At 42.3% G+C, this 27,976-nt stretch overlaps 2 protein-coding genes across 2 annotated transcripts in view; one reads left to right on the top strand and one right to left on the bottom strand.

The window, feature by feature from the left end:
- The window catches only part of TMEM43 (transmembrane protein 43), a 74,999-nt gene extending 50,593 nt beyond the window's left edge, over positions 1-24,406 (bottom strand). The window contains exons 1-2 of the mRNA XM_069206289.1: positions 24,264-24,406; positions 2,667-2,816 (exon numbers count right to left, since the gene is read on the bottom strand). Of these exons, the coding sequence (XP_069062390.1) occupies positions 2,667-2,816; positions 24,264-24,404 (291 nt within the window). The 5' untranslated portion in view covers positions 24,405-24,406. The remainder of the gene's footprint in view (positions 1-2,666; positions 2,817-24,263) is intronic.
- An 872-nt stretch (positions 24,407-25,278) lies between these two features.
- CHCHD4 (coiled-coil-helix-coiled-coil-helix domain containing 4) overlaps positions 25,279-27,976 on the top strand; it is a 71,158-nt gene continuing 68,460 nt past the window's right edge. Inside the window, exon 1 of the mRNA XM_069206288.1 lies at positions 25,279-25,468. Coding sequence (XP_069062389.1) covers positions 25,447-25,468 — 22 coding nt within the window. The 5' untranslated portion in view covers positions 25,279-25,446. The remainder of the gene's footprint in view (positions 25,469-27,976) is intronic.

The following is a 27,976-nucleotide window of genomic DNA, read 5'->3' as shown; positions in this document are numbered from 1 at the left end:
GAGGTATGGATATAACCAAATATGTACATGAAAAAATTTTCAGCTGTGCCAACTCATAGCTGACTAAATGGTGTTTGTGCAGTGCTGTACACATGACTTGGGTTATTCTGAACAAATGAAGGCACAGCAGATGTTTTCAATACATTCTATTGGTGAAGGGTGGAATATAAATATATCTGAACAGGGCTGAATAAGAAGCAGTGTGGGATGACAAGTGTTGTTGTGGGTTGTGTGGTAGCTGGTTACTTTCCATATTGGAACTACGTTGGAACTATGATACATGCTGTTAAATGGGTGCTATTGGAGGATTCTCTGGTCTGTTTTTGGTTAGGGAGATCCTGTGATTATCCTGAGATCCAAATGTAAGGAATATCTGTGCAGTACTATATATGCTTATAAGCAGTCTTCCTATTAAAATTAGAGTGGGGATTAGTGATCCTAAATAACTTCTCACTATGAAACTTTACCCTTGCATTTTCAAAGATATGCAGGAGTATTCCATCCTATGATAATATTTACATGGACGTCCATGGGGGTAAGTGTGGCCTGCAAAAATATCTAGACATCCCTTTTTGAGAGGTGACTGGGCTCTCTTGGATGTTCAGTTATGTAGATGAGCAATCCAAATTAAATACCACGGCTCCCTGATTTCCAGAAAGGCAACAGCCATCGGCCTCTAAAACTACATCTATCTATCTATCTAGAGGCTAGGCTTTCTTTACATATGTTGCTCACCCATATTCTTTTGGGGGGGGGGGAACAGTCCAAGACTCTTCCATTACAATTTCCATACCATTCATATTTTCTAGTCACTGAAGTGACGGCGTGTGTAGACAACAGAGCAAATCAGGTATTCTTCTGTTTGGACTTGCAGGGTATCCTAATAAAATCACAGGAGAGCTATTAGTTGTAACTGGGAACATTCTTTCTAGATTTAAAATGTTTGATATCTTGTTGTGGATTCACATTCTAATGCTCAAGAATAAGAGAAGCACAAAATATGGCAGTGTATGATGTATTCTTAAACTGAAGGAAAACCAGATGGACCCTTTACTTCTGTAAGTGGGAAAGAACCTTGCCATTAGTGGACCTACCTAGTTTATGACAAGTATCTATGGTCCAGAGCTAATAAACACATTTTCTTGTCCCAAATCCTACAAAATGGGTAAATCTCAGGGTTTGCAACAAGTTAAGGTGTTTTTTAGCATACTAAACTCATTTAGACATTTGGAACAGGTAACCAAATCATGAAATGTGTTCAGGAAATCATAAGGAATTGGTATTTTGAAGGGGTGTGTTTAGGGACTCCATTCCAAATAGTGATTGCTTATGGTATGTTTTGCAACCAAAGTAGCCCATCCATTGTACCACGGCGTACTTTTAGAGAAACATTTGTAAAAATACAATTAAAATTAAAAAACAAAAAAAGTAATCACATCCCATTTTCCTTTGAGGAAAACAATCTGCATTTAAATAAAAAAGACTGTTTTATTTAAAAACAATAACAGACATGGTGATCTGCTACCCCACCAGGGCATCATCTCTGTAATGACAACAAATCTTAGTGGTTCGTATTTTGCAACCTACCTCATTAAAACTCACGTAGTAGGCCTAATTGTGACCCACTGAGATTTGGTATTTTGTGAACCGACCTGGTTAGACATAGGTTGGTTTGCAAATTACTGCTGCATTTGCTAAGAGTTAGTGTACAAAGTGCAATCACTTTTAGCGAATCTGTTGTACATATAGCTGACCCCATGTTCCTACTCCACAGTGCAAATCAACCGGCATACTTTAAAAGTAACCATATATAATAATGAAAAGATTCTACTAAGTTCTTGAAAAGCTTGCCAGATGATGTGGGTGTGATGCTGATGTAGTTTTGACATGCTTGTAAGATGCCCATCTTAGACAAGGTTCTAGAAATATCCATGCAGATGCCTAAACTCAAATCAAAAATATGAGCTAAGGATGAGTGAATATGTTGTGCTTTATGGCGTTGTACTGGATCCACGTCTGGCAAATTGGAACTGGTGTTCCATTCATAGAGTACAGATCTGCAATCAGGAATTGACCTAAGCGTCCCAGAAGAGAAAGGTACAGGGAACCAGTTACAGTGAATGCAGTGAGATATAAATAGTAGTAACAATGGGAGAATGATAGTGTGGTGTGAGTTTTAAGTATAGCTGCTGACTAGAGATCGGCAAGGTTGAACTGACATCTTTTAGACAAATGGGTCCAACAATTCCACCTCTCACTGAACCGAAGTGAGTGAATCTCTCCAATCTGGCACAAGGTCCACCAGATCAGCACCAGACGGCAAGCCATGTATTGCGGTGGTATGAAAGCGGAAATAAGTTCCTTAACTATGCAATTATGAAGACTGAGCCAGTATTGCCAGGTATTCCATAATGTTTGTAGCATTAGATAGCTCTGTTGTAAGGTTTTACAAAACTCCGTCTCTGTGAGGGGTTGGTGTTATATTAAAAAACACACAACAAAAATGAACATTTATTGGAAGGGATTTCAATTCTATGGTTAGGGTTTGTGGCAGAAGCTGTGAAAGGTGTACCAAGGCGTATTTACTGCACAAAACATCAATGATGCAAAAAGCAAACAAAGGCAAACGTCCCTTTGTGGAAAAACTACACTCTTGTAGTCCTTACCTCGTTAGTAAAGTGAACATAAAATGAGAGGCTGAATACCACAAGCCCAATCAGCATGCCTCCGGAGGTCTCGCTGAGGCGCCCCAAGAAGCCTGGCTTCTGTCTACTAGTAATTTTAACATGTTCCGCTTTGTCCCCAGAATCTGAAAACTGAAAAATGAATAAAAAAGGAAAATTACTATTGTGGCAATTCCAGATTGATAAAACAAACTGTTTGCTTCTTAAAAAGTCTGAGGCAGACAAAGGAGCCATAGCCTAGAATCAAATGAACATTCCAAGTTATCCCTTAACTCTCCAACTACCAATACATTTTTATGTAAATTATACTTTGCAATACTGAGAAAAATCAACAGCTGCATTTAAAGCAACAGGAGCTCACCAATAAAATTGCTACTTGCTTTCATACAACAAAAAATTAAACGCAGCCTAAGATTCATTTAAAACTTTGTTGCCATGCGGGCTACAGAAACCCAAGATCAAACAAGAAATGAATGCATTAGTTTATAAGGCTTTCTGTGGCAATGCTTCTGATCCTTAGCTACATTGTAATGTTCTGATATCATTCAAAGTGCTCCACAGTTACCTGGTTCTATATCATATGGCTACTCAATTAGTCCTGGTTTCCAGTGAGCAAAACAAAGCATACCAGCTTTCCCAGTTACTCTAGTAACAATGATCAGACTCAAATATGCCATACATTTGATTTGTTAATTACAGTGGTATGTGGGGCTATGGAGGCATTTCCTTGCATCAAACATATCCGATCTTGTCTATTTCATTTTTGCAGTCTCAATCTCCTCATGGGCAGAGTCTCTCTTTCTGAAGTGATGGGTTAGGTCTGTGGTTAAGTTCCTACTTCAGACTGTTATAGTTCCTGAATGCAAGCCGCTGTTTCAGGACGGCAGACTGTCCGAAGGGGTTCTGGAAAAGGAAAGCCACCAATGACCATAATGTTCTATCAGAGGGTTTTCCTTCTGCCCCTCACATATGGTCACATAGAAGGTCAGGACAGTAGAACTGCTAGTTTCCCCTTTTCGATTTTAAATCTAAATCGAAAAGTAAATAGCGTAATTCAGTCTGTTGGTTGTCAAACAAGGACTTCCCGCAGGTCATCCTCCTGGAATTAGGGCATATCACAGCTATCTGGCATATGATGAACTTAACTGGACATTTTTTTCTTTCCCACTCATTGCAATCACATTAAAAATCCACTCCTGTAGAATGCAAATTCTCTGACAGTACCGGAGGCAAGTATCAAAACAATAGACTTCATTTTCCATAACTCCAAGGGCAAGAAGTCATAGCAATAACAATATTTTGTGGAGCTTCATAAAGTTGACCTGGGAATGTTCTGCCTGTTGCTTACCATTGGCTTTGTGGATTGTAACTCACATTTTCTGGCTTCCATTTTTTGGCTTAAGCTCCCAAGCTTGAATCCGTCCCTTCCTATACTAAAGCTGTGTTTACAGGATCCTTCCACAAATTTGTTTGTTTTTTTTGTAATAAAAAGGCTAGTAAATTTTGTTATCCGGTCACATCACATTTACTGGTCACATCTGCTGTGCATTCAAAGTCCAAGGGCACATGTTGGGCACTGTCTTCTGAGGGAGCAAACTGTTTACTTTGGTTTCGGCTGACTTCACTAAGAGTGTTTATAGGATTAAGGAATGCAGACTGCTCTCCCCATGGAATAGGGGGTGTCGCAGCATTATTTGCAGAAGATCACAATGAGCACCGACTATTCATTCTTCATGTGATCTAACACCAGGATTGGGCCGCTGGTGCCTCTCAGGACGGTGCACGTGGACAGACTCTGTCTCACTCTAAGGCTGCAGGGTCTGGACTCGGCACAAGCAGCAGGATGCGTTTTTAATTTCAATTTCCTGCCAATGGGCCTGACCCCCAGGAATTTCTGCCGGAGTTTGGCTGGCTTCCCTAATCTCAACACATGAGCTCTTCAGGGATGTCCCCGGTACAAGGCCGCTACAGCACAGTTGTGAGACTATGGCATTTCTAGGAAGGTTGCTGCAAGTTTCGATCATCATTTTTAGGGTTGAGCCTGCGGGTGGATGCACTAGAGCATGCGTCTCGCTTGCAAGAGACTGCTGTGTTCGTACGTGGTTTGGAGCCCGCCTGTCGCTCACCATTTGTTGGTTTGCGTGGCACTCTTCTTTACAGTCTCGTAATTCGTCAAGGCCCGAATGAGGGGAGCAGGGATTATGCAGTCATTGATGCTGCTCTCGACGTGATCGAGGTAATATTTTGTTCTAACTTCCACTGCCCCGCAAACAGAAGGCTTGTGACTGGCAAAAACGTGCCCAGCAGGCACAAAATTGCAAAGTTTTATTTATTAAAGCTAACTTTTTTATTTTGCCAAGTCGTCTTTTCTCAGTTTCTTCTTGTTTTCATTAGTTTTTGCTTGTGGACGCTGTTGTATAAAAGATTACAATTAACTTGTTCGAAATGCGCGAGACCTATTGCATTGCAAATGCTTGTTTATTTAGGTTCTCTGCTTCGAACTAAACCGATGGGAAGTGGACAGCGTTGCCACTGCTTACAATAAGAAGCGTGAGTACTCAAACAAATCCTGAGTTTGAAATATCCATTTAAGGTATCTGAAATGCAGCATTTGTTCTGGCTTCAGATAATTTACTGACAGTCTTGGTGTGCAGTGGCCTAGTCGTTTTTTATATCCGCGGATTTGATAACTGCAGCGTGAGACCACACAGACAGGAGGCGCTCTAGCCATTTAAGCACGTAAACGGTCTGGCTTTTTCACAAAGTGAAAAAATATTTTTTGTGCACCGTTTCCCAATACCAGCATGCAATAATTCTGTGTGCAACTGTGTCTACACCGAACCAGCACACCTGTAACCGCTGATGGGAAGAAAGCCTAAATGTAAAACAGGTTTGTCTATTTCTGGGATTTACAGAACAATTACTGCTCGAATTTAGATCGGTGCTTTTAAATAGACCGTGTACGGAATGTGTGCCCTGTTTAACTGTGATGTATGTTAGCTTGGTGCAACAGGCTCTATTCATGTCCAGGATATACAAATTCAGCTGTGCACACGTAGGCCCTCATTCGGTGTATTAAATTATTTCGGATTTTGCCACCAACTGTAGTTTGCCTTTGAATCTCGATTCGGAGATTTGCAGTGATTATTGTAATGCAAGCTTTCGCTAGCAGAAAACATTTATTCTGAGGTTAAGCCCTCGGAACACCCACTACTGGGCCCTTAGCGTCTATTCCAAGGTGAAGAACTCAGAACCACGTGGCAATACTGCGCCCTGCAGTGTTGTGTTTGCTAACTGCATTATTAGCACAGGAAATACCAGGTATTTCGCAATGAGCTCCTTACTTACCTTTATTTGGAGAAGATGGTCTCATATACATGCATCCACACAGAGTCGAACAAACCTTCAACCAATTTATCATTTGTGTATTCAATGTTGACTAAAAATGGCACATTTTTGCCTTATCTCCTGAAATGGAGACATGGGGCCAGATGTAGCAAAGGGTTTTACCCATTCTGTGTCTATGGGAAAATGTGTTTGTACATATGGCTCATGGTTCCTTCCCAAACTGCCTCTGACAACGGTGCTTGATGGGGTGGGACCCATGTGCGCAATGACTACTGAGAACTTTAATTTGATGTGTGTGTACAGCGGATGTACAGTCCTCTTGCATAGTTATGGTAACATTGTATTTTATTAAAAAAGGCACTTCAGTCATGCAGTAAAGCTCTTCGGGCACCACCCATGTAAAATATGGATGCATAACTTGTGTGATTGACAATTTCATGAGGCGTGGTACAAATGTAATACTTTCCACTAGAAAATATTACTTTGTTTTGAACAGAACATCCGGTGTACGCTGGAGACTGCCCACAGCCAGAGGCCAGTAGGTGGGCACTGTGTGACACAAGACATATTGCATTATTAGTTTCTGGGTGGTGACATTTAAAGCCTCAAGTAGCTTAGTATTGCAAAAACGAACATCTTTAATGATGCATAGTATGTGCTAGAAACCTCACGCGAGCTCCACCATTGGCCAAGGTTATTTCACATAATCCAGATTGTCAAAGTTCGTTCGTTTGCCTCAATGTTTAAGAGTTCTACATACTATCTACCGTGATTTCAGGTCCCACTTTTTTGTGGACCAACTCCTTCCGAAGCCTGAATCATACTATTGTGGACGTTCTGTTACCTTCCAGTATACTTTAGCATTCATCTTTCATTTCTGCATGTCCCCTTCCTCATACTAACCACTACATACTGTGGATTTCCTATTTAACTTCTTTCCTCCGAGTTAACAATGCTTCTGTTGCTTCTAGTTCCCAGGATATTTACATCTTATCTCCTTTCATTATCCCCAGAAATGCAGTGCATTTTTGCTCCAGGCCAATTGTCCCCCACTGGGACTCGTGCAAGGCCTACAAACGTATACCAATCCCAATGGGTGACCCAGCCCTGTCTGGGTAAAATACAGGTACTTATGTGCTGTAGCCTGAAATATGGAACCATTTTTTTTTTTTTTTTTTTTAAGAAATCGGTCCTCTTTTAGAGGGATGTGGCACATCACAGGACCTACTCCTTTACAATCTCGCGAAACATGGCCCTGGAATGATGACCTAACAAATCCCATCCACGCTCCTATGTCCTCCTCTCTCCTACCCACTATTTAAAGTAGTGCCTGTCACTGGAGTGTGGCATCTTGTCTCACACGCAATGCCACCCCCCACTAAAGAAGCAGGGGCTCCAACCAAAAACTGTGGAATATCTGACTTTATTTTCACCTACTTTTAACAAGATGTAAAACAGTAGAGCCTTAACCTATATGCCATTTGTATGTCGATTAATTTTGTAGTCTTTAAAAGCCCACTAGGGGTCCAGCTGCACCTTTTAAACAAAATTGTCAACCAGATCTATTGTCAATTTTGTTATTACTTGTATCGTAGAAATATGGGGGCAGGTGTTCATCAGAGGCGCCTACTATGGTCCAGCATTACCTGTTGCTACAAGCCTCAGGCTGCAGCACTGTCGGATGAAGTTCAGGCACACAACACCAGAGCCAACATGGCTTTCAACAAGCATCTAGTAAGGATATTTGTATAGTACTTTGATGAAATCTTCGTATATTTTCTATTTAAGGTATCCCCTTCTGAGTTTTTCATCTTTGAATTAACACATTTTAAATGCAAATGAACAATTTCAATTGAAAATGTGTTAGCTGCAATGGCAGTGGGCTAGCACACCATGCATACTCCACTCTGCGTCACTCCACACTACTACACTCAACTCTGCACCACTCCACTTTACACCACTCCATGCCAGTGCACTCTGCACTGCTCCACTCTACACCACTGCACTCTACGCCCTTTCACACTACGCCTTTCTTTTCTACTCTACCCTGTACCACTCTACGCTAGTGCGCTCTTCCCCACTGCATGCTATACCACATCAATCTACTCTACACAACTCCACTCTACAGCATTGCACTCTATGCCACTACACTCTACATCACTGTATTCTGTGCCACTGCTCTGTACGCCGCTCTACACCAGTGCATTCTGACACTACTCTGCAGCACTGCTCTCTGCCACTTAACTGTATGCCACTCTTCTCTGCACTACTTCTCTCTTTGCTACTCCACTATATGTCCTACCCTCTACGCCACTCAACTCTACACCACTGCCATCTGCATCACTCAATTCTACGCCACTCCCCTCTGCACCACTCTAAGCCACAGCACTGTATGCCATTCTGCTCTGTGCCACGGCCCTCTGCACCACTGCACTCTACTATGCACCACTCTAACCTACGCTACTGCATTCTACAATGCAGCATTGAATGTCACTGAATGCAGTGCCACTACACTCTATGGCACTATACTCTGCAACAATCAACGCCAGTGCACTCTACACCAGTCCACTCTATGCCACGCTACACTATGCCATTTCAATACACAACACGCTCTGCCACTCCACTCTTCAACGCTCTTCTCCATTCCACTCTCCCGCACTCCACGCCACTCTCCTGTACACCACTAACTTTTAGCCATGCTGAACAGCAGCCACGCTGGTGCACAACATGGGTAAAACACATTGGCTAAGCCAACAGCTCTTGCATAGGCAAGACTTATATGCTTTGCCAATGCTTGTTACACTTTGTGTCTACTGTTATTTGAAAGCAAATTGCATTCTCACATTGTTTGCTTTGATTCTGTTAGAAATAACAAAAAGGGCTCTCCTATAAAAGCAAGCATTGAATTGTTTCTGTCCAGTTGGAAGACAACCAAAATTAAATTGCGGTTGTAAATTGGAGGTCACTGGTATGCGCTGATGAGACCTTGCAATAGCAAGAAAACCAGAAGTCTGAATAATGCAACAGCCTGTGTTGAGTAATAAAAGAAACAGTTCACAATGAGAATGAAGTAATTCTGTATGTGCTAATTATCCAAAAAAACATGTATAGATATATGGGTTAGTTCACAGGGGAATGAATTTGAAATTATGGTTGCACATTTGAAAAGTCAAGAGGGGACCAAGGAAGTTCCCACCAGCTACAGGCGGTGGGAAAACTGAGCTCACGAATGATGCAACTGCATCCACAGCAATCGTTTGGGCATACCACTCCCTATTAGTGGCGAATAACATTTAATCAAATGGGAATCATACCTATGCTATAGGTTTTTAGCATGATTTAGAACTGCACAATTAAGGCTGAGGCCAACACGTTAGACTATATCTCATCTTCACGTTCGTCTCCGACAGAATAACTAAAGTCAATATATACAAGTCCTTAAGGTTTATCTTTTCGTAAAAATAAATGTCATGTTGTTTAGAACTGTTTTGCCCTAAAATAGCCTTAAAACTGATGGAAGAACCTTATCTTCAAACTATTAAAAAATGTAGTACGGACTGACAAAACTGCTTATTGTACATGTCAGTATGTACATTGCCATTTCACTAAACTCTTTGATATGGAAAAAAAAAGAGTATATCTTGTCTCCATGTAACTCGTTAGCATCACTTAAGAGAAATAATTGATTGCAGGTGTATCTAAAAAAACCTCTTTTTGATTACATGTTAATTGATTCAGATTGGATTAGCTGCTTCCATGCGCCCACAACAGTATTGTATGTTTTAAAATTTCACCATTAGATTACATACGAAGATGTGTACTGTTGAAAGAAACCCACCCTAAAAAGAAACCCCAATTATGTTGTGTTACACGAATTATAAATCACTTTACCACTGCGCCTAGATTTTCTCAACTAAATAGACACTGATTAACCAAACTGGCCTGCAAATTCCATTTGCAATGTACACAAGCTTTGAATTAAATGGACACAGGACTGAGAATATGAAAGGCAAACATGTGGAATTAAAAAAGCAAGTGTTTTTTTAAAAAGAACAGTACTTAAAAAAGGAGAAAAAAGAAAATGTAATTCACAAGAGGCATGAATGGCACACTTTCTGGAAAAGTTCTCGAAGGTTTGGAGGAAGTTTGATTTGGATTGTGACCTATGGGGTTTATATTAACTAGAGTGGTTCTCTTAAGGTGATATTGGTTGCTGAGCAGAAGTGTGTAATGAAGGGTGGATGGGAGAAAGATAGAACGTATGTGCTTATATATTAATTTATTGCTGTAACTGGTGGAAAGGGTGTGGTTTTTCAATGTGACCCATGTAAGACATTGTTTGGTGTCAAAAGTGATAAGCAGACTTCCATTTGGAGAGTGACTGCACCATTCTGACTGTAGGAGAATAAAGATGGTATCAGGCAGAAATTGTTTCTCCCTTAAGATTCAAATGTTCCCCATACCCTTTGACCACGATATCTAGGTAACAAAGAAACTATCTGTTCTCAGTTCCAAACTTTTCTGAAAAGTGTACTCAAGACTTTCAATCCCTAAATCCAAATGATGTCAAGCCATTCACTGAACCACAGCATTTTCAGACCGATCTGCATAAACCCCTCAAGCCTTCAGGGGTAGTTTAGGACCAACACAAGCTTGTCTCCATATTCTTACCCGAAAGGTCCTGCAACAATTTCCCTAGAAATCTATAGTGGGTCTGTATTTTGAGCTCCTGGTATCCCACCTTTGGGCTAACATTGTGAATAGTGTGAGGATAGATCTTGGGCTGTATCCCTCTCTCAAAATTAATGCATAATTCTTATAGTCCCTAGTCTATGATTTAGGCAGTATGGTATCAGTCCTCACAAAACTTGTTAAAGAAGAGCAATCAACATATGAAGAGGGTAATTCATGGGTCCATAAAATAAAAGTGGCATACATAAAAAGGTTGAACAATTCGGATCAATTAGAGGGCTATAGTCAAACTATTTCTCAATTAATTTACATCAGTTTTCAACATACCATACTTTCAGTTGGCACTTCTTCTGAAAGGTACTTTTTTAGAACTGGTGGAAACCAGTGTACTCGCTTTGATATACGAACAAAACATGGCCCTAGTTTTTAGGTCGAGCATGCAAGCGCTTCGACCTGTTGTAAGTATTGTGGGCTTTTAACCACGCAAAGCTCACGCCCATCACTTTCATTCGTTCGTGGGCTTGCCTTTCAAAAATCACTTGATGTCATTGGTAAATGCTTCACGTTTGTTCCGCCTTGGGGGCGGTTTGATTACTGCCTTGGACACCGACCCTGTTACAGAGTTAATTGCACAATTGCTGATATACATCGGCGTCGGCAAACTACTTTTTTTTCTCTGTGCTTTGTGGCTGCCATGGCACTCACAGCGCAAACTTGATCAGCGGTATAGTTTTTAGATTATATGTGCTCTGTGTAGTACACGTTCTTTGTTTGTAGCGGGCATATTAACCCTGTGCATTACCTTATCATGACTTCAATCTTCCACTAGACAAAAGTACGTTCTTTCTCCAGAAATAACATAAATCCCCAGAGCTATTTTGACATTTTTACATTACATGCACTTTGTGATTTGCCCAGTACTCATTCTTTGCAGCAGGCACATTAACCCTCTGCGCTACCTTAAGATGACTCCAAGCTCACACTAGACAAATGTTCTCTCTCAAGAAAGAACATTAATCGCCTGAGTTATATTGACATTTTTACATTATATGCACTCTGATTTGCTTAGTACATGTTCTTTGCAGCACACATGTTCATTCTGGGACTTGTAGTTTTATTTTATAACGCGATACAAGCTGCAAATTCAAAGCAGAAACCTGACTAGATGAACTACACACATTTGAGTCTATGAAACTTGAGCTGTGTGTGCGTGTATTTTATAAAACTAACCTTGAGGAGAGCTTACAGTTGATTGTTCTGTACAATGGTTAATATTTTATAACTAATATTTCAGTTCAAGACTGACTGAGGATCATTAATATCATGCGAGATGGCATGTGAAAAATCATGGGCGTTTTGTTTGACTCCCCAGACTGCAGTAAAGGGACAGTGATCCAGTAAGCATGCATTCTTGAAGAACAATTATTTATTAATTGCCCGCGGGCAATGTTCCCAGAACCAGCTGCCAAGTAAATATGCTTTGCTCCTGGGAGTAGTTTATGCTTTAAGGGCCTTGTTTAAAAAAAAAGTATATACATATTCCAGTAGGCTTATTAGCCCTTTAGTTATATGCAGGGCCACTGGAATTATGTGGCAGAAAGGACCAAAATATATGTGGCAGGGTTGACCAATTAATGTGGTTAAAAAAAAGTCCAGTTGTGCATTTACAGTGCCAATAGCGCCAACTCAAGTAAATGCAAGACCTATTGCATTGCAAATGCTTGTTGAATGGTTGGTGCTGTATGTTTAGTTACCAGACCTGCAGAGTGGTGTGCCCTGTGGACTTGCAATAGAGCCGATGACAACGATGATAGGGAAAAACATCTGGTCACCACAGTGCATTCTGGGAAATTCTGCCCCAAGCCAGACTGGTTGGATTTTTTCAATATTCTAACTGTGACTGGGTTGGTGCTTCCAAAATGTGGAGATGAGTGCTGTGTGTTCCTCCTGGCTGGGAATATAGGTTCTGCTCCACCGGCCTTCCCTCCTGTGCTGCTGACCATGCCTGAATGGAAGGTCCCAGACATCTTGTTTGGGGTCAAGGGCAACAAGTTTTTATGTTTACTTTGTCCTTGGGACAAGTAGGCCCAACCCCCTGCAGCACAAACCCTTTGGCTGCCTGTTTACAGAGAGTTGAACTCTCTGCAGTTGAGGTAATGTGTTTCCAAAAGATAATGCTGTTCGAACTTGTATTTATGGTTCATTATTTGAAAGCCTTCATTATTAGGGTGCATGCTGTAAAGAAATGTTTTAAGGTCACACTTCACTACTGACGTTGGTTCCAGTACAAAAAAAAAAAAAACGTGTACACACATGTTTGAAAAGTTTAGACTAAGAGGCTAAGTATAATGCTCCCAGAATGCTCTCTGATTATATGCAAATGAAGTGTCATTTAGTAAAATGTGTTGATGCATGCTAGTATTTCCCAAAAATATTTCTAATGGAAAATCAGTGTAACCATTTTCAACACGATTATGGGAAGCATGAAAATAAACAAACACTGACAAAGCCAACTGATCTGACATACTTTTATACGTCTTTTAGTTTCATCAATGCGTGTCTTGTTTTGACATGGCTTTTGTAACACTTTATTGTTGTGGGAGCTACCAGGCCCTCAATATTGTAACAAACATTGGCAAACCCCCACAAAAAGTTTTTGAACTCTTAAAGCACACGTTGCCACCAGCGGCATAACAAAGGCCCCGCAGCCGCCCTCCAGGGGGCCCCGTCAGCACAGCACCTGCCCTGAGTGAGTGTGGAGAGGGGGCTCCTCCATGTTCTTTGCAAAGGGGCACCCTCCAGTTTCGTTACGTCACTGATTGCCACTGTAGTTCCTGACACTGAACAAAACTACTTTGTGTGGAAATATGCTCCTTGTGGAAGAGCAGAATGCGATCACTCACAGTAAAGCCAGCCGAAAGAGAGAGAAATAGAAGTTTAATAAAAACAAAATGTCTTTGTTAACACCAGACCTAATTAGGGACCAAGACCCACATGTAGGTAGCTTTTTGCATGTCGCAAACAGCGACTTTCGCTGTTTGCGACGTGCAAAAAGCACATTGCGATGCACAAATCCAGTTTTGCGATTCAGTAACCTGGTTACCGAATCACAAAACGGGTTTGCGACTCGCAATTAGTAAGGGGTGTTCCCTTCCTAATTGCAACTCGCAGTGCAATGTAGGATTGTTTTGTGACCGCGAACGCGGGCGCAAACCAATCGCAGTTTGCACCCATTTCAAATGGGTGATAACACTTTCGCAAAAAGGGAAGGGATCCCCATGGGACCCCTTCCCCATTGTGAATGTCACTGTAAACATTTTTTCAGAGCAGGCAGTGGTCCTGCGGACCGCTGCCTGCTCTGAAAAAATGAAACGAAAACGTTTCATTTTTCGTTTTTGTTATGCATCTCGTTTTCCTTTAAGGAAAACTGGCTGCATTACAAAAAAAAACAAAAACTGCTTTATTGAAAAGCAGTCACAGACATGGTGGTCTGCTGTCTCCAGCAGGCCACCATTCGTGAGGGGGACGCAAATTGCGACCCACCTCATGATTATTCATGATGTGGGCATTTGCGAAGCCCTTGCGAATCACAGATGGTGTCAAGGACACCATCCTACATTCGGATTTGCGACTTGCAATTTGCAGGTCACAAATCTGAACCTACCTACTTGTGGCCCCAAATTCTTAAAGAAAGTCACAAAAGTGCACCCATGGTATATGTCGTACCCCTATAAAATATTTGTGAACTGTATTTTAGCGTGGGTAAATACGATGTGTAGATTTGCTCATGTGAAAATCTATTGAGCATTTGCAAGTTCATTTTCCCTCCAGCCACTTTCTTCCCAACCCTGGAAGAAGTTCTAATTCTGCCATTGTCAGGAGTAAATGTCCAACCTTTCTTATTATGGGAAAATATTAGAGAGAAGCTGGTAAAAATCTTTAAAACATGCAGGTTAGTAGGTTTGCAGACTCAAAGGCATTCCAGCCCTGGAACTATTGCTTACTGCTTCCTCCAGCCCCAGTATGCAGATCTGCAGAAAGGTGGCAAAATAAGGAAATTGCTACAGTAGGGATTGAAACTCCAAGTATTCAAGCCCTACTATGGTAGTAGCCCTGGCATAATCAGAGAGGATATTAATTGCTGCCATAATTTGTCGCCACACTACATGGCACCAAAGGGACAAGTAGATCTTTTTACAGGACAAGTAGATTTGAGAAGCAACCTGTCCCCTGGACAAGTAGATATTTTAATAAATTCCACACCCCTGTTACCCCCTTGATCACTAATGTGGATCCCTTGTGTGAACAGCCACTAATTCCAAGGCTCTGGGGCCCCCAAGTCACAAGATATCCCCATGTTAAAGGGCCAAGAAGACAACTTCTGAAAGAAGAGATAGCCCTATCCTCCCAGCTATGGTAACTCACTTTCCCAAAAGCAAAACATGGTCTTCTTCCTGGTTGCTGATACACTATGCTTTTGTTTTCCAGCCTGTTTTCATGGGATGACTGTGAGCATTCATGTTATAGTAATGTGAGTAAAATCAGTTACCAACCACAATCCTACATAGGGGGGAACAAACGCACTTTCACCCAAGATAGCACCCGATTGTCCCTGCAACTGTACAGGTCTGGTAAAATGTCTAGCACATCACATTAATGGAGCCCTTCAATAAATATGCCCAGCATGACTGTCCATCATCCATGATGGCAGCTTTATAGGGGTGTTTCAAGTTCCAAGCTCCTAACATCTAACAAACCCATCTTCTGCCAGCTTACGACAGGCTGCAAACGCTGTGAGAAACAATACTTACTACTGCAGGGAGATGGGTTGCTTCATTCTTCAAACGTGTGGGGTAGTAGCCAGCCCCAGCCTGCTGATGATTAGATAGACATATTCATCAGCGAGGCGGGCCAGCTAGGAATTAGTTTGGCGCTTCCACAATTGCATCACTACTGATGGGGCGTGGCCGAGGGGAGTATGTGGCCCAGTGAAGGAGCACCACACATGGCCACTAGAGACCCCTGGAGGTGAGTGACCCCCAGGGGAGGAGAAGGAGCGAGGCTTCGATGGGCCTGGAAAGCAGCAGTAGGTGGGTGGAGCAGCTCAAGCCATTCAAGAATTCTCTTGTCGAGCTGGCCTGGTAATCCAAGGCCTGCACACCCAGATCACAGCAATGCATAGCCTACTGCCCTCCACTGGTTTCTGTGGAAAGGTATCTAGACCAATTAGTCCTCGATTCCTGCAGCGGGGCATGTTGCACCACCACACCTCTATCCCACACATGCCTTCACTGCATAAAAACAAACAGGGAGGCAAATTTGAGACCTACGAATCCCATCTGCACCATGAGCTCCAACTCACCCTGGACTGATGATGTGACATTAACTGGGCCCCCGTAGGAGTAAAATAAACTGCTGCTCAACACATCAGTAGTTCTATTCTGTGTTCTTGCCTACAACAGTTTGACCCTGAGAGGTGCATCACTGCTATGGCGATGGAAACTACCCAGGCCTGAACAACCTTGTCCATGGATTGCAGCTACACATGGAGCTTTTATTTTTGAGGAAAAAGCACACAGGAGGACTAGTCGACAGTGTAGTCCAGTGTCAACATCGAAAATGGGAAAAGCAGGCCCTGAAGAGAGTGAAATCATGTCTGAGTCAAGGAAAAGTCTGAGAAATAACACTGGACAAGACAGTACGTACAGTGACCTAGGAACTGAAGAACTGAGCATAAATCCAGACAGGGTCTAAGGGAATTCTGCTAGTTATGAGAACGAGCTTTTAAGTTATTGATGGTAAAATAGACCATCCCACCTTGTAGAATGGACCAAATGAAAGAAAGACTCAATAAACAAAGCGGAAGAACAGATGAGGTAGAATGCTGAATAACTGACCTAGAAGATGATGTGTCTGGCCTTAAAAGAGCACAGTCTCAACTCTGTGCAACTACATGATGCAGAATGAAGCCTGGCAGCTGCCATAACTGATGAGTCGGCTCATTTTGGACCAGTTCCTTGCTATGCTTAGCAAGTCTAACAGAGGATAATCTGATGTACTCATTTCTAGTTTACTGGTGCTAATCATCCACAGAAGATGCTCACACCTTCACTCCTATGTGCTACATATTGTTGTGTCATATTAATTAAGTGCAGAAATTAGGAAGAAATGTACTGTTCTCCTCTAAGGAAATGCTTCTTTTCAAAGGTCACCCCAAGTTTTTTTTACTGATGCTGCTGGGTTTTTGACTTAGAGTTCACTGGGGCCTGCTAACTAGACCTCTGTGCCCATTTGTTCCTTTGGCTAGAAGAAAAACAGGAAAAGAAAAAAAAGAAAGGGGGACTTTAAAAGGAGAAAACTAAAAACGAAAGAACTGGCCAACCAGCCCTGGAACAGAAGTGCATTCATTTTCAGGTAATGTATCTATGTGATCAGAAACAGCTGTCATCACAGACCAAGAGAGACAATGATTTAAGAGGACTGAACCCTTATCCAAGGGAGTACACTTTCATAGTGTAAGCAGAGTGTACATGAACACTTGAACAGATCAACGGCCACAGAATGAATATATTATTATATTAGGATTTGTTTTATGAGAAGAACCCTGCAGACAGCTAAGTCTTTCAGGCCTTCCGAAGAGATTCTAGCACAATTACAATGGAAATCTTCAACCTTTTCTCAGACGTGGCAACCAACACCAAATCCCTTCCTTACAAAAGTAGTCGGTGAGATTTAATGTAACAAAATTCCCATGGCCTGGCTTCAATACAGGGTTATAACAATCCCCCTTTATTTGCCTATTGACTCTAACATATATGCACAATTTGCTTTCGTGTAATTTCATGCACACTTGTTATGCTAAATTGCCAAAATTACGCCTATAGGAAACCTGCTTTTTAGGGTCGAGCCTGCGTTGCATGCGCTCGCGCATGCGTATCGCAGCGAGACGCTTTAGTTCTTAGAAAAGGGCTCGGGCCCTGTGGACATCACGTCAGTGTTTTTTACTGGTTCGTGGGCTTGCCTAGTAAAATCTGCTTGCTTTCATTAGTGGAATGCATGTACACGTCATGCCTTTTCCGGTGATTAGCCCTCCTCGAGCTCAGTGACAAGAAAACATGCGAGGCTCGCTGTTTTCTGTCAGATCGTGGACTACTTTTTCTCTATTTTCCTAGCGTGATTTCGCTTGGCAGAAGTCGAGCGCTTACACAGTTAATTTCACTTTTTCGGGTTACGTACATAAAAGCACTTTTGCCGATAGATGAAAAGTCGGGTTAGGAGTTTACAACGCGATCAGCTCTAACATGAGCAAACGCGAGACCCGTTGCATTGGAAATGCTTGTTCTCTGTTGTCTCCACAGATTTTCTATCTTTTGCTGGACCTTATATTTTTCCTTCTGCACTTCACCTCTGTTAACCAGTAGTAAAGTGCCTGTGCTCCTTCTTTAAACATGGTTGAATGAGCATACTCCTAATTGGTATACATAACTTGCCTATACGTACCTAGTATATGGTACAAAAAGCAACCAGGGCATGGAAGTTAAATGCCACTAGTGAACTGCAGCACCTGCTGTGCCATCCATTGTAGTTGCAGTGCAAATGTGCCTTCAGGGCTACCACTGTAGCCTGACTGTAACAGTATAGAACATACACAGTGACCTGCCAAAACAAACTTTGGCAGGTAAACACCTTTGTTTTAAAAATTAATAAGTCACCCATACATAGGCTGTGTGGCCCACTTGGCAAGGTGCATAGTATTTAAAAGAAGGACATGTAGAAATTTAGAAAACCAGAGTACAGTTTAAAATAATTATACTGTATATTGGGCGAGGGGCCAGTTAGAAAAATAATTAAATAACCTTTTAATGGTTATTGAAAACCCAATTCAATGGGGAAGACGCATGTTTTATAAATATTAAGGAAAACTAACTTTTAGAATGTTAACTTTTCAAAGCCTGAAGCTCTTGGATGTTAATTTGTATTAATCTTTAACCTTATCCCAGCCTTACTTAGCCTGAATAAGATGTGAATGAGGCGTAAAATTCCTCCCAGGAGCAGCACATTAGGCCACTGTGATAAGCAGGTCAGGATGGCCAAGGATGATTCCTTTTCAATAAGTAGAAGGATGGGGGCTGAGGGCATCTTCTGCTTGACAGTTCTGCTGAGTTCACCTAAAACACTTGGAACACAATTAAAATGGGAGAAAAGGATGTCAAGACAATTCTTGTAGAACTACTGTCTGGCTGCTGGAGGTCTCAGTTTCTGTGCTACCCGACTTCTGTCTCCAGGTTTACATAGAACCCTGGAGGTGCCCCTGAATAGGAGAAAAACAGGATGCCAAGACGATTCTTGTAGATACGCTATCTGGCTGCTGAAAGACTCTGCTTCCATACTTCCACACTTTTGTTTCCAGTTGGTTGTGGGTACAGTTGTTGCCTCAGACTGGACTTTAGTGTTAGCTGTAGGAGAACCATAGTACACTCCCTAAAAGACACCCAGCCCTCAGAGCCCAGGTTTAGTGTGGCCAAAGACGTTTACCATCTCCAACTTGCCAAAGTGGGCTTTACCCCATAGGTTAGGGCATGCCAAGGAGTCATTCTCTCCAATTAGCTAATGCCAGGCATAAATGTGGCACTCCAAAAACTAACTTTAGAACACTGATGGACCTGATCTGCTTTCTGTAAGCAGAGAGGAGCTCTCAAGGAATGGACCTGCTCCCTCTTGTAACTAGGTCAAAAGGCTGACCTCCTGTTCAAGCAAAAGGGATACAATAAGCTTCAAGAGGCCTTTCCTTTAACTGCCAAGCTGAGCAGTGGCAAATGGGCCTGGTCTGGACCCTGCAGTTGGCCTATGCCTGGCATCCTGTGAGTCTCTATGTACCTCCCCTGCGGTCCTGGGGGACTTTAGAATTGTACTCTTGTGGTGGATTGGGATTTAAATGACTAGGTCATAAGATAAAATGTTTGACCAGGACGAACCTGGCTGAAATATCCAAAGTGTGCTCTATCATGGTTAGACTCAAATTGTGCCTAGGCCCCAGTCTATGGCGACCAGTGAGTATCACTGATACAATGTGCTTTTTTGGAGCCATTTCTAACTCAAAACTTCATATCTTTGGTTCCCCTTCTATGATTTTTGTCATTATGGTGTGGTTTTGTTTATTAAATATATTTGTAATTCAGATTGGAGTCATTATTGTTTTGCATTTCGTCTTTACCACTGTTTTAGTACTGCATAAATACTTTAAACTAACCCTAAGTTACGTCTGTCTGTGCCATAGCTACCAAGGGTTTGAGCTCAGGTTAGATATAGTGACTGAGTGCTCACCCTGACAAGGTGTGTTAATATTTCTTGAGGTGGGTAGTCACCCACCCCAAATAATAAGTCAATGTCTTAAACCACTATTATGTCACACTGTGTAACTATGCTGCCATTTGTAGCAAAATTATATTGCGAGAACAGTGCTAACCAGAACGTGAACGGGCGGTGTTTACAGCACTTGTGTTTTTCAGCCTAATTTTTATTGGTATATGTGTTTAACACTAAATTATGAAGGTAAACAACAGATTTGCATTTTGCTTAATTTTTCTGAGATTTTGTGTAATTAAGCAGAAGAAAATTACCCATTTCACTATAAAATACCTGTCTAAAGGCTCTAGAATAGTCTAATACCTTTAACACAAGAAGTATGTCAGGCCTATTAACTTTGTCACACCCTTTTTTTCTTTATTATAAACTGATCACTCCTAAGAAATCTGACACTAGGCCAGACCTGATGAAGAAAGAATGAAGTCACTCTTTTTTTGTGTTATTTGTATTTGTAAAGTGTATCACCACCCACATAGGTATCCCAGCACTGAGCATGTGTGCCTAGCCCTACGTATGGTAGGTTGTTTAATTTTCTTTAGCTCTGTGTCAGTGTGTGTAGCTGCTTGCCATGTCTGGAGGTGGAAAGCGAGGAAAGAAAACTCGCTCAAAAGCCAAGACCTGCTCTTTCCGAGCTGGCCTGCCGTTCCCTGTGGGCACTGTGCACATGATGCTTTATAAGGGAAGCTACACTGAGCGAGTTGGCGCACCACTATATCTGGCTCCAGTTCTCGAGTACCTGACAGCTAGATCCCTGAGCTGGCCAGCAGCACAGCCTGGGACAACAAGGACCTACAGCCTTTGTCATATTTTTTCATTACAAGGAGACTGGCCTATGGCATAACTTTTCCCTGTGCACCAATCAGGCCTATAGGTGTGATCACTAGGTTGTCACGATAACTAACTTACACCTATTCTACAGAGCATACGTTTTCCCACAGGGCAACAGTCATAAAATTACAAATATAAAAATGTTACTGTTAGCAAAACTTGTTTGTCACATGGGGTTACCAGTACCAAAGCCCCTGCCTACTACGCTAATCTCTGAGATTCAATGTAGACTTTAGTACAGAGTAATAACAATCCACTGATAAATGTCCATTGATTTTAGCATGTGCTTTTCACAATCAATAGGCCACACCTACTGCCTTTATTATAACATTTCATAAAAACATATTAGGCTAATAGCCATGAGAATTAGCGTGGCATCATAATCAACTCTGTATTGAGTATAAGCTTTTCAAAAAGCCAAAAGGTGCAATACAAGCACTCTTTTTAGTGTAAGCACACAACTCAGGGCCACTGAAATCCTGTACTCAGGTAAAATAACATCTAGGCGGAGCTTAAGCACCTCTCTCAGTAGTATTCTAAAAGCTCTTTGTTGTTTATCACATACAGTCCGGCGACAGCTGGAATGTCAATGAAAACCTAAAAAGGAATGTGAATCATGGTAGCCCTAAGAATCCTGCACTGCTCTCAAACACACAATTAAAGAGTAAAATGAAGGATGGAATGGGAAGGGAATCTGTGCTACTGCCAGAGAAAAAACAAACAGTGTAAATTATCTACTTATCTAAGATAATTTAACAGTGCCATTTGATGTCCCTGAAAGTTCAAGATCCATCCCATTCTAAGCACTCACTTTCAAGCAGAATTTAAAGTACTCTTGCGGGGTACGTTTTTTGCTCAGTACTTAGTAGACCGTATTTTCAGGGGATTTGACCTCCCTGTGACGCATCCCCACCCCAAAAGAGGAAATAAAATGAAAAATGTGTATTCACACTTTTATTTTGTTTCTTCGTGGGGAAAAGTATTTTCAGTGTGGAGGCATGGCTTCCCCGTCCTATAATCAATTCTGCCAAATCCCTTTAGAAAAGGTACAAGTCCGCTAACTTTTTTGTATTGAAGGAAACTTACTTCAGACAAGGTGTGGACAATCCGATAATGGAAACATCAGCTTTACAAACACAACGAGGCAACAGGAAGGACATAACCTATTTTGTCTTCGAAAAGATCAGCATAGAAACTCCAGCTTAACCACTAGTTCCTGTTGTCTCCCAGAAGCTCAGAACCATGCTTCAAATAAGCAGAAAAATGATATTTGCAAGTTCCACGTGCAGCTATTTACAATACATCAATGAATGTAAGGCAGATTCAATTTTACAATCAAACCCATATATGGCATTTGGGCCATGAAAAAGAATTCTGTTCGTTTTTTAGGTTTTAAACCATAAAGTTCTAAACCAACATTAATAAAGCTGCACATTATGAGCATATGTGAACTCCTGAGTATGTTGGCAGGTCGGTGATCCCTACACCATGGAAGCAAACGTTATAAAGCAAACCTAGATCTTCAACGGATAGAGAGAAGTAACCTTAACTATGGTGTTGTGACATGTACATAGGTATAACTAACTATTTGTAATAGGCTAAATGAGGATTAACGTCCTCTACATCAGACAGAAAGCTTACACACAGAGGGAACAACAGAAACATATAGTACCTAAATTAACTGCAAATGTCAAGCAATTTCACAAAAACTGCTTTACGCACAAATGGCATATTGCTATGAGTTATAAAAGCTCTGAAGCCTCTTCCCAACTGTTTTCATGCTTTACAGGCAGTATAAAATTAAGTTACATGTTTGGACTCACTCTACGTAACTCACACAGATGTGGAACACAAAAGTCTGTGCCAGATGATAAATAATGGTAAACACCTGCTTCTTCTGTGTCTAAAAGGTAGTGTGCTTATACGTATATAAGGTTCCTCAATTTTTGGGTGTACATTATTTAGTAAACTTTTTATTAAGTTTTTTTAATGTAAATACAGCATCATCGTGATCACTTTATAGCTTGTACACATCACTTCGACAACAGTTGGTCCCCCTGGGTTAGTCGCTGATTCGGAGAAAGGGTCCTTTGCTTTTGAGGGCGTTAATCCACCCCGTCTCTCTATCTTAGAAGTGTGGCTCAAAGGTTAGAGCGGCAGACTCTGATGCAGAAATCTGGCCCGGGACCAGGATTCAATTCCCGCCTCAGTGGGTCTTGGGCTCAATTTCCTCGGACCTGATAATTCTCGCATCGGTGCCTAATCTAATTTATGGGTCCCACTCTGTAACTCTGGGCAATAGCTTGCTTAATCTCTACAACGGCCCCAACAGCGCTGGGATGCCTGGCTTCACCTTGGAGGTTGCCCAGGAGTGGGCACCTCACAGGGAAAAGCCAGGAGGGGTTCCACAGCGGTATGCGTACAGCGCCTTGAGACCCTCACGGGTGAGTAGTGCGCTATTCAAGTACGAAGTTTAGTTTATTTTATCGGCAACCCTGCATTCACTGGTGTTTAACCAAGGCATCCCCGGGATTCGGGGATACAGGTTTCTCACTATGCAGCATCAGTGCATTTGTGCCCTTCAAGCTCTAGGTGGGGCACTAGCATGCTGCCAGAACAGCTGGATGACGGTACAGTCCCATAGCAGCTGAATAAAGCCCCCACTGCGTTCCAGCATCCTTTGATGTACATTTTGCATATGATGCTGAGTCCTTTGCAAAGAGAACAGCTCCTCCCCTGGACTGCACTGATGGGGCGGCTACTGCTTATCTGTGGAAACAGCTGTTGGCTGGGAGCAAGTGCTGAGAACCACCTTAAAGTGTAGAACTGCCAAGTGAGCGCACTATGGAGGCTGCTAGCCACCAAGGGAGACGCCCTGGTTTTCAGGCACCTCGAGTGGTCCCACCTAAGGTTTCATACTTTTACCCAGCTGACATAATTTTCATTTTGACACTTGACTTTTTCTTAATCTTCTACCACATGCAGATATAGAACCAGAGTAGAAAGTCGTGTGAGTCGAGAAACAACTAGAAAACTAGCTGAACGTCTGGAAACGGGCAGCAGCCACCTGTAGACATCTTTTCATGACAACTCACATAACTAAACTGGTCATGTGGTCTCACTTAGCACTAAAACGGCTTTATTCGCCACCCTAAAATACCTCTCATCCTAATGCATTGGACACGTATATTAAAAGGCGAAACTTTATATAATAAAGTTCTGTAAAGGGATATCCTAACTTTGGCATGTTTTGCATATAGACGTACAACAATTCACAACGAGATATTTAAATACACAATAAAATGCAATCAATAGGGTGTATAAGTTTGATTTGGTGTAACTCACGGTTTTGGTCATCCTGGCTGGCCTGGGTTTTTTCACTCTAGGGCAGGGTGCGACCGGGCACCACGGATGTTCTTCTTGCCCAACCCTGCAAACCAACACTGCACTGCCCCCCAAGCGATCTAGACTCACCCAGATACGCATGCGCGTTCCTAGCGAGTCTTGTCGGGAACTGTAGTTCACACTTTGTACTGTGTTACAAAAAAAAAAAAAAAGGACGAGACCAAGACACACCCTCTTCCCTATTATCACAGTGCACCAGAAACCGCCGTATTCAAACGAAACCCATAACGAGAAATGTTACGACTTGCCATTCTTGTTAGTTATCGTTAGCAAAGAAGCCCCTTTTGTATGTATTTATGTCAAAAAAAGTTAGTGTATTTATTTCTTAATAAAATCCAGATATACGGAGCAGTCGTAAATAATTCAATATTTACAATTATATAGCCTTATTTTATTTCGCTTTAAATACTAATTTGTAGTCCTTTCTATATAGTGAATGCGAGCACTTTGGTTTTAATTATGCTTTCTGCCAGCATATCTCACAGCTCTATACGCATGCGTCAACCTCAGGCCGTTTGTATACGTTCTGCGGCACATGAATGATTGACGTGTCTGGACGCGCCTACCCCCGCACGTGCGCAGAGAGGCTTCAAGAAGGCTATGTAGGAAGCGCGACGGGCAAAGTTTACTGAGATGATTAAAAAAATGCCGGTCATTTTCGGAAATAGCTGCCACTAGTTTTACTGGGAGTGAGGGAGAAATTAATTTAATCAGATTACAATGTCTGCAGCATATAGTGTTACATTAATATGTGTAAAAATACAAAAAATCAATTCACAAGAAAACTATACAGATTTAAAACTTCTGATTTTTTTCCATTTCATTTTGTATTGTTTACGTACTTAGTAACTTTGCACTCTATAGTCTGCTGCTTTGAGGGCAGACATCTAGGGAAAACAAATAGAAGTACGGTGGAAATACAAAATCCGGCTATACCAAGATGGCGACGGATTGTTTTCTCTCCATCTAGTTCCAAAACGGCGCGGGTGGATGACGCTGTGCGACCGGCAGCGCTAGCTGTGCTGCTGCTTCTGTTGCCGGGGAAGGAGAGGCTGGAGGTCGGAGCAGGAAGCCGTAAGGGACCGCGTGTTCCCTAAAGCCGCTTGGAAGCCCTGACGCAGCCATGTCCTACTGCCGGCAGGAAGGTGCGGGCCAGGGAGGGTTGGTGTGACCGGTCTGAGAACTGACCAGGCGGGAATAGGTGGCACGTTTTCAGGTCGTTTATGTGCGACATTTCCATGTGTGATTGGTTATATGAGATATTTAGAACGATGCTTTATCACCTGCGAAACCAAGTTGGTTCCTCCGTGTAATTGGAAAAGTTTTAAAAATTACGAAGCTTTGGAAATGCAAGAATTTAGTGTATAGAATGGAAGCCCTGGTCCGAGGCAGCAGGGAAGAGACGTTGTGTTTATCAGAGACTTGCAGTAAAGTTAAAAGCATGCTTCTTCCTAGAGGAGGCAACCTCTTCCATGTTGTTATGGTCGTAGCAGGGGAAGCCACAGTTGCGCTGTTGGGCTTCAGTGGGAAGCACCTGGACTACTGTTCTTGAGCTGGAACCGGGTCAGCCACAGTGAATGAACTCGAGGTGGTCTGATGCTGTGTGCTGGCAATGAAGCACATTTAGGGAACTCCCGTGAGAGTGCAGAGTACCAGCCTGCAACCATAACTTAAAAGGGGACACTTGAATAATTGGAGCTATTGGCAGTGATTTAGCAAGGTTGTATAGCATAGTGCCTGCTGTGCAGCATGGCTAAAATAATTTGAAAAAAACGCTATTATGCGACCAGCGATAATGTTTTTTTCCTCCAAGATTTAGAAACTCAATATGTTGAGTGGGTGGTGGGACGAGGCATCAGGGAGAGAGGGCGAATAAAAGATGTGAGTAGGGGAAGAAGAGAACAATCGAGAGACAATGGTAAGTACACTGGCCGTGGAGGGTGGCCGTGAAGCGCTGAGGAACAAATGGACAATGGGGGGTGGGCATGTGGTGCTGGGGAAGCAAGAGGACAAAGGAGGGTGGGCGGGTGCAGCTGGAGAAGCAAAAAAAAAAAAAAAAAAATGGAATGGATGTGGAAGGTAACGACGCGGGGAACAAGCTGACACCGTGGGATGGACAGGAAGGCCAGAGAGCAGCAAGCTGGCAACGGAAGGTGGTCAGTAGGCCCTGTAGCAGCAAGCTGACAATAGATGGCCGGAGGGACTAGGTAAGTAAACTAATAACCGGGGGCTGGGGAAGCAAGCAGACAACGGAGGGCTTGCAGGAATGGCTACGGCAGGAAGTTGACAACGGAGAGTGGGCAGGGGGGATTGGAGCAGCAAGCTTACAACAGAAGGCTGGAGGGAGTGGGTAAGTAAGCTGACAACCTGGGACTGGGGAAGCAAGCTGACAACAGAGGGTGGGTGGGAGGGGCTTTAGCAGTAAGTTGCCAAAGGGCGAGCTGGCGTGGATTGGGAAGCAAGCTGACAATGCAGGGTAGAAGAGAATGGGGGTCAAGCTGACAAGGCCAGAAGGAGATCTTGAAGGTAGGTGACAACAGAGGTTGTAAGGTGATGGGTTAAGCAACCTTACAATGGGGGGTGGGGAATGATGTGGCAGCAAGTGACAATGGAGGACGGGAGGGGTTGGGAGAACAAGCTGGCAAGGGAGAGGAGGCAGCTGACGTTGGAGGAGCAAACTGATACCCGAATGGTGGGGAAGCAAGGACTACAAGGGAAGCTGGGTTTGTTGGAAGCAAGAATTGCAGCTGAGGGAGGCTAAGAAAGATGAACACGGAGGTGGTGATTGGTACAAGAGGAAGACAGATGGAGAAAACACACACTCTTGTAGAGTGTTTAAACAAAATTAAGATAATAGCACCTGAGAAATGAGCAGTGGAAGGACACAAGTAATGCATTCATGCTTCAGGAGAGGGACAAACACATGAAAAAGGAAACCCTGTATAAACTGACGAAGAAGAAACGAGCAAATGAGAGCAACAGTGAACTAATCCAGTGGTAAACAGTGAGAGGGCTTTAAGCTAATAACATGCCTTGCAACAGACAGCACATGCCTTGTCTTAAGCAGGACCTACTAATATTTGCAACACTAAAGGATATACACCTATTGTGGTATGTGATGAGGGATGGTAAGCGCTTATTGGATGATCTGCATATCATTGCATAAGTTGCAGAAACTAGATCAGTTGCAGTTTGTGAATGCTGATGTGCAGAACAGTGCCTGGCATGGGTGTGATAAATGGCTGTGTGTGTAAAGAATGTGCAGAACATTAATTACCGTTGTGCTTTAGAAATATGGTTCAGTTTGCACAGAACATACGTAAATAAAAACAGTATTGTGATCTACCTATTTTATTTAGTACATATCAGTGAAAGTTCATTACTGTTGATGCAAACTTTAAGATATTGGTGCCATAAATGCAGGGTCTCTCTATATTATAGTTAAATATCCTGGGCCATCAGGAACCTTTCAGTACTGTTCTACTACTTTGACCTCAAATAATTTGATTTCTGAAATACAACAAATGTTCATGTAATAGAGAAAAAACATGGTCAATCTCATAGACGTTTTTAGGAATTTTCAAATTGCATGTTACAAAACGACATGAAATAGTTAATTCTAAAATGAAATACACTAGGATCCAAGTGACTAC

The sequence above is a fragment of the Pleurodeles waltl genome, chromosome 9 (genome assembly GCF_031143425.1).
Source record: "Pleurodeles waltl isolate 20211129_DDA chromosome 9, aPleWal1.hap1.20221129, whole genome shotgun sequence".
NCBI lineage: Eukaryota > Metazoa > Chordata > Amphibia > Caudata > Salamandridae > Pleurodeles > Pleurodeles waltl.
The sequence above is the reverse complement of the archived record's forward strand: the minus strand, read 5'-3'. Positions and strand labels throughout refer to the sequence as shown.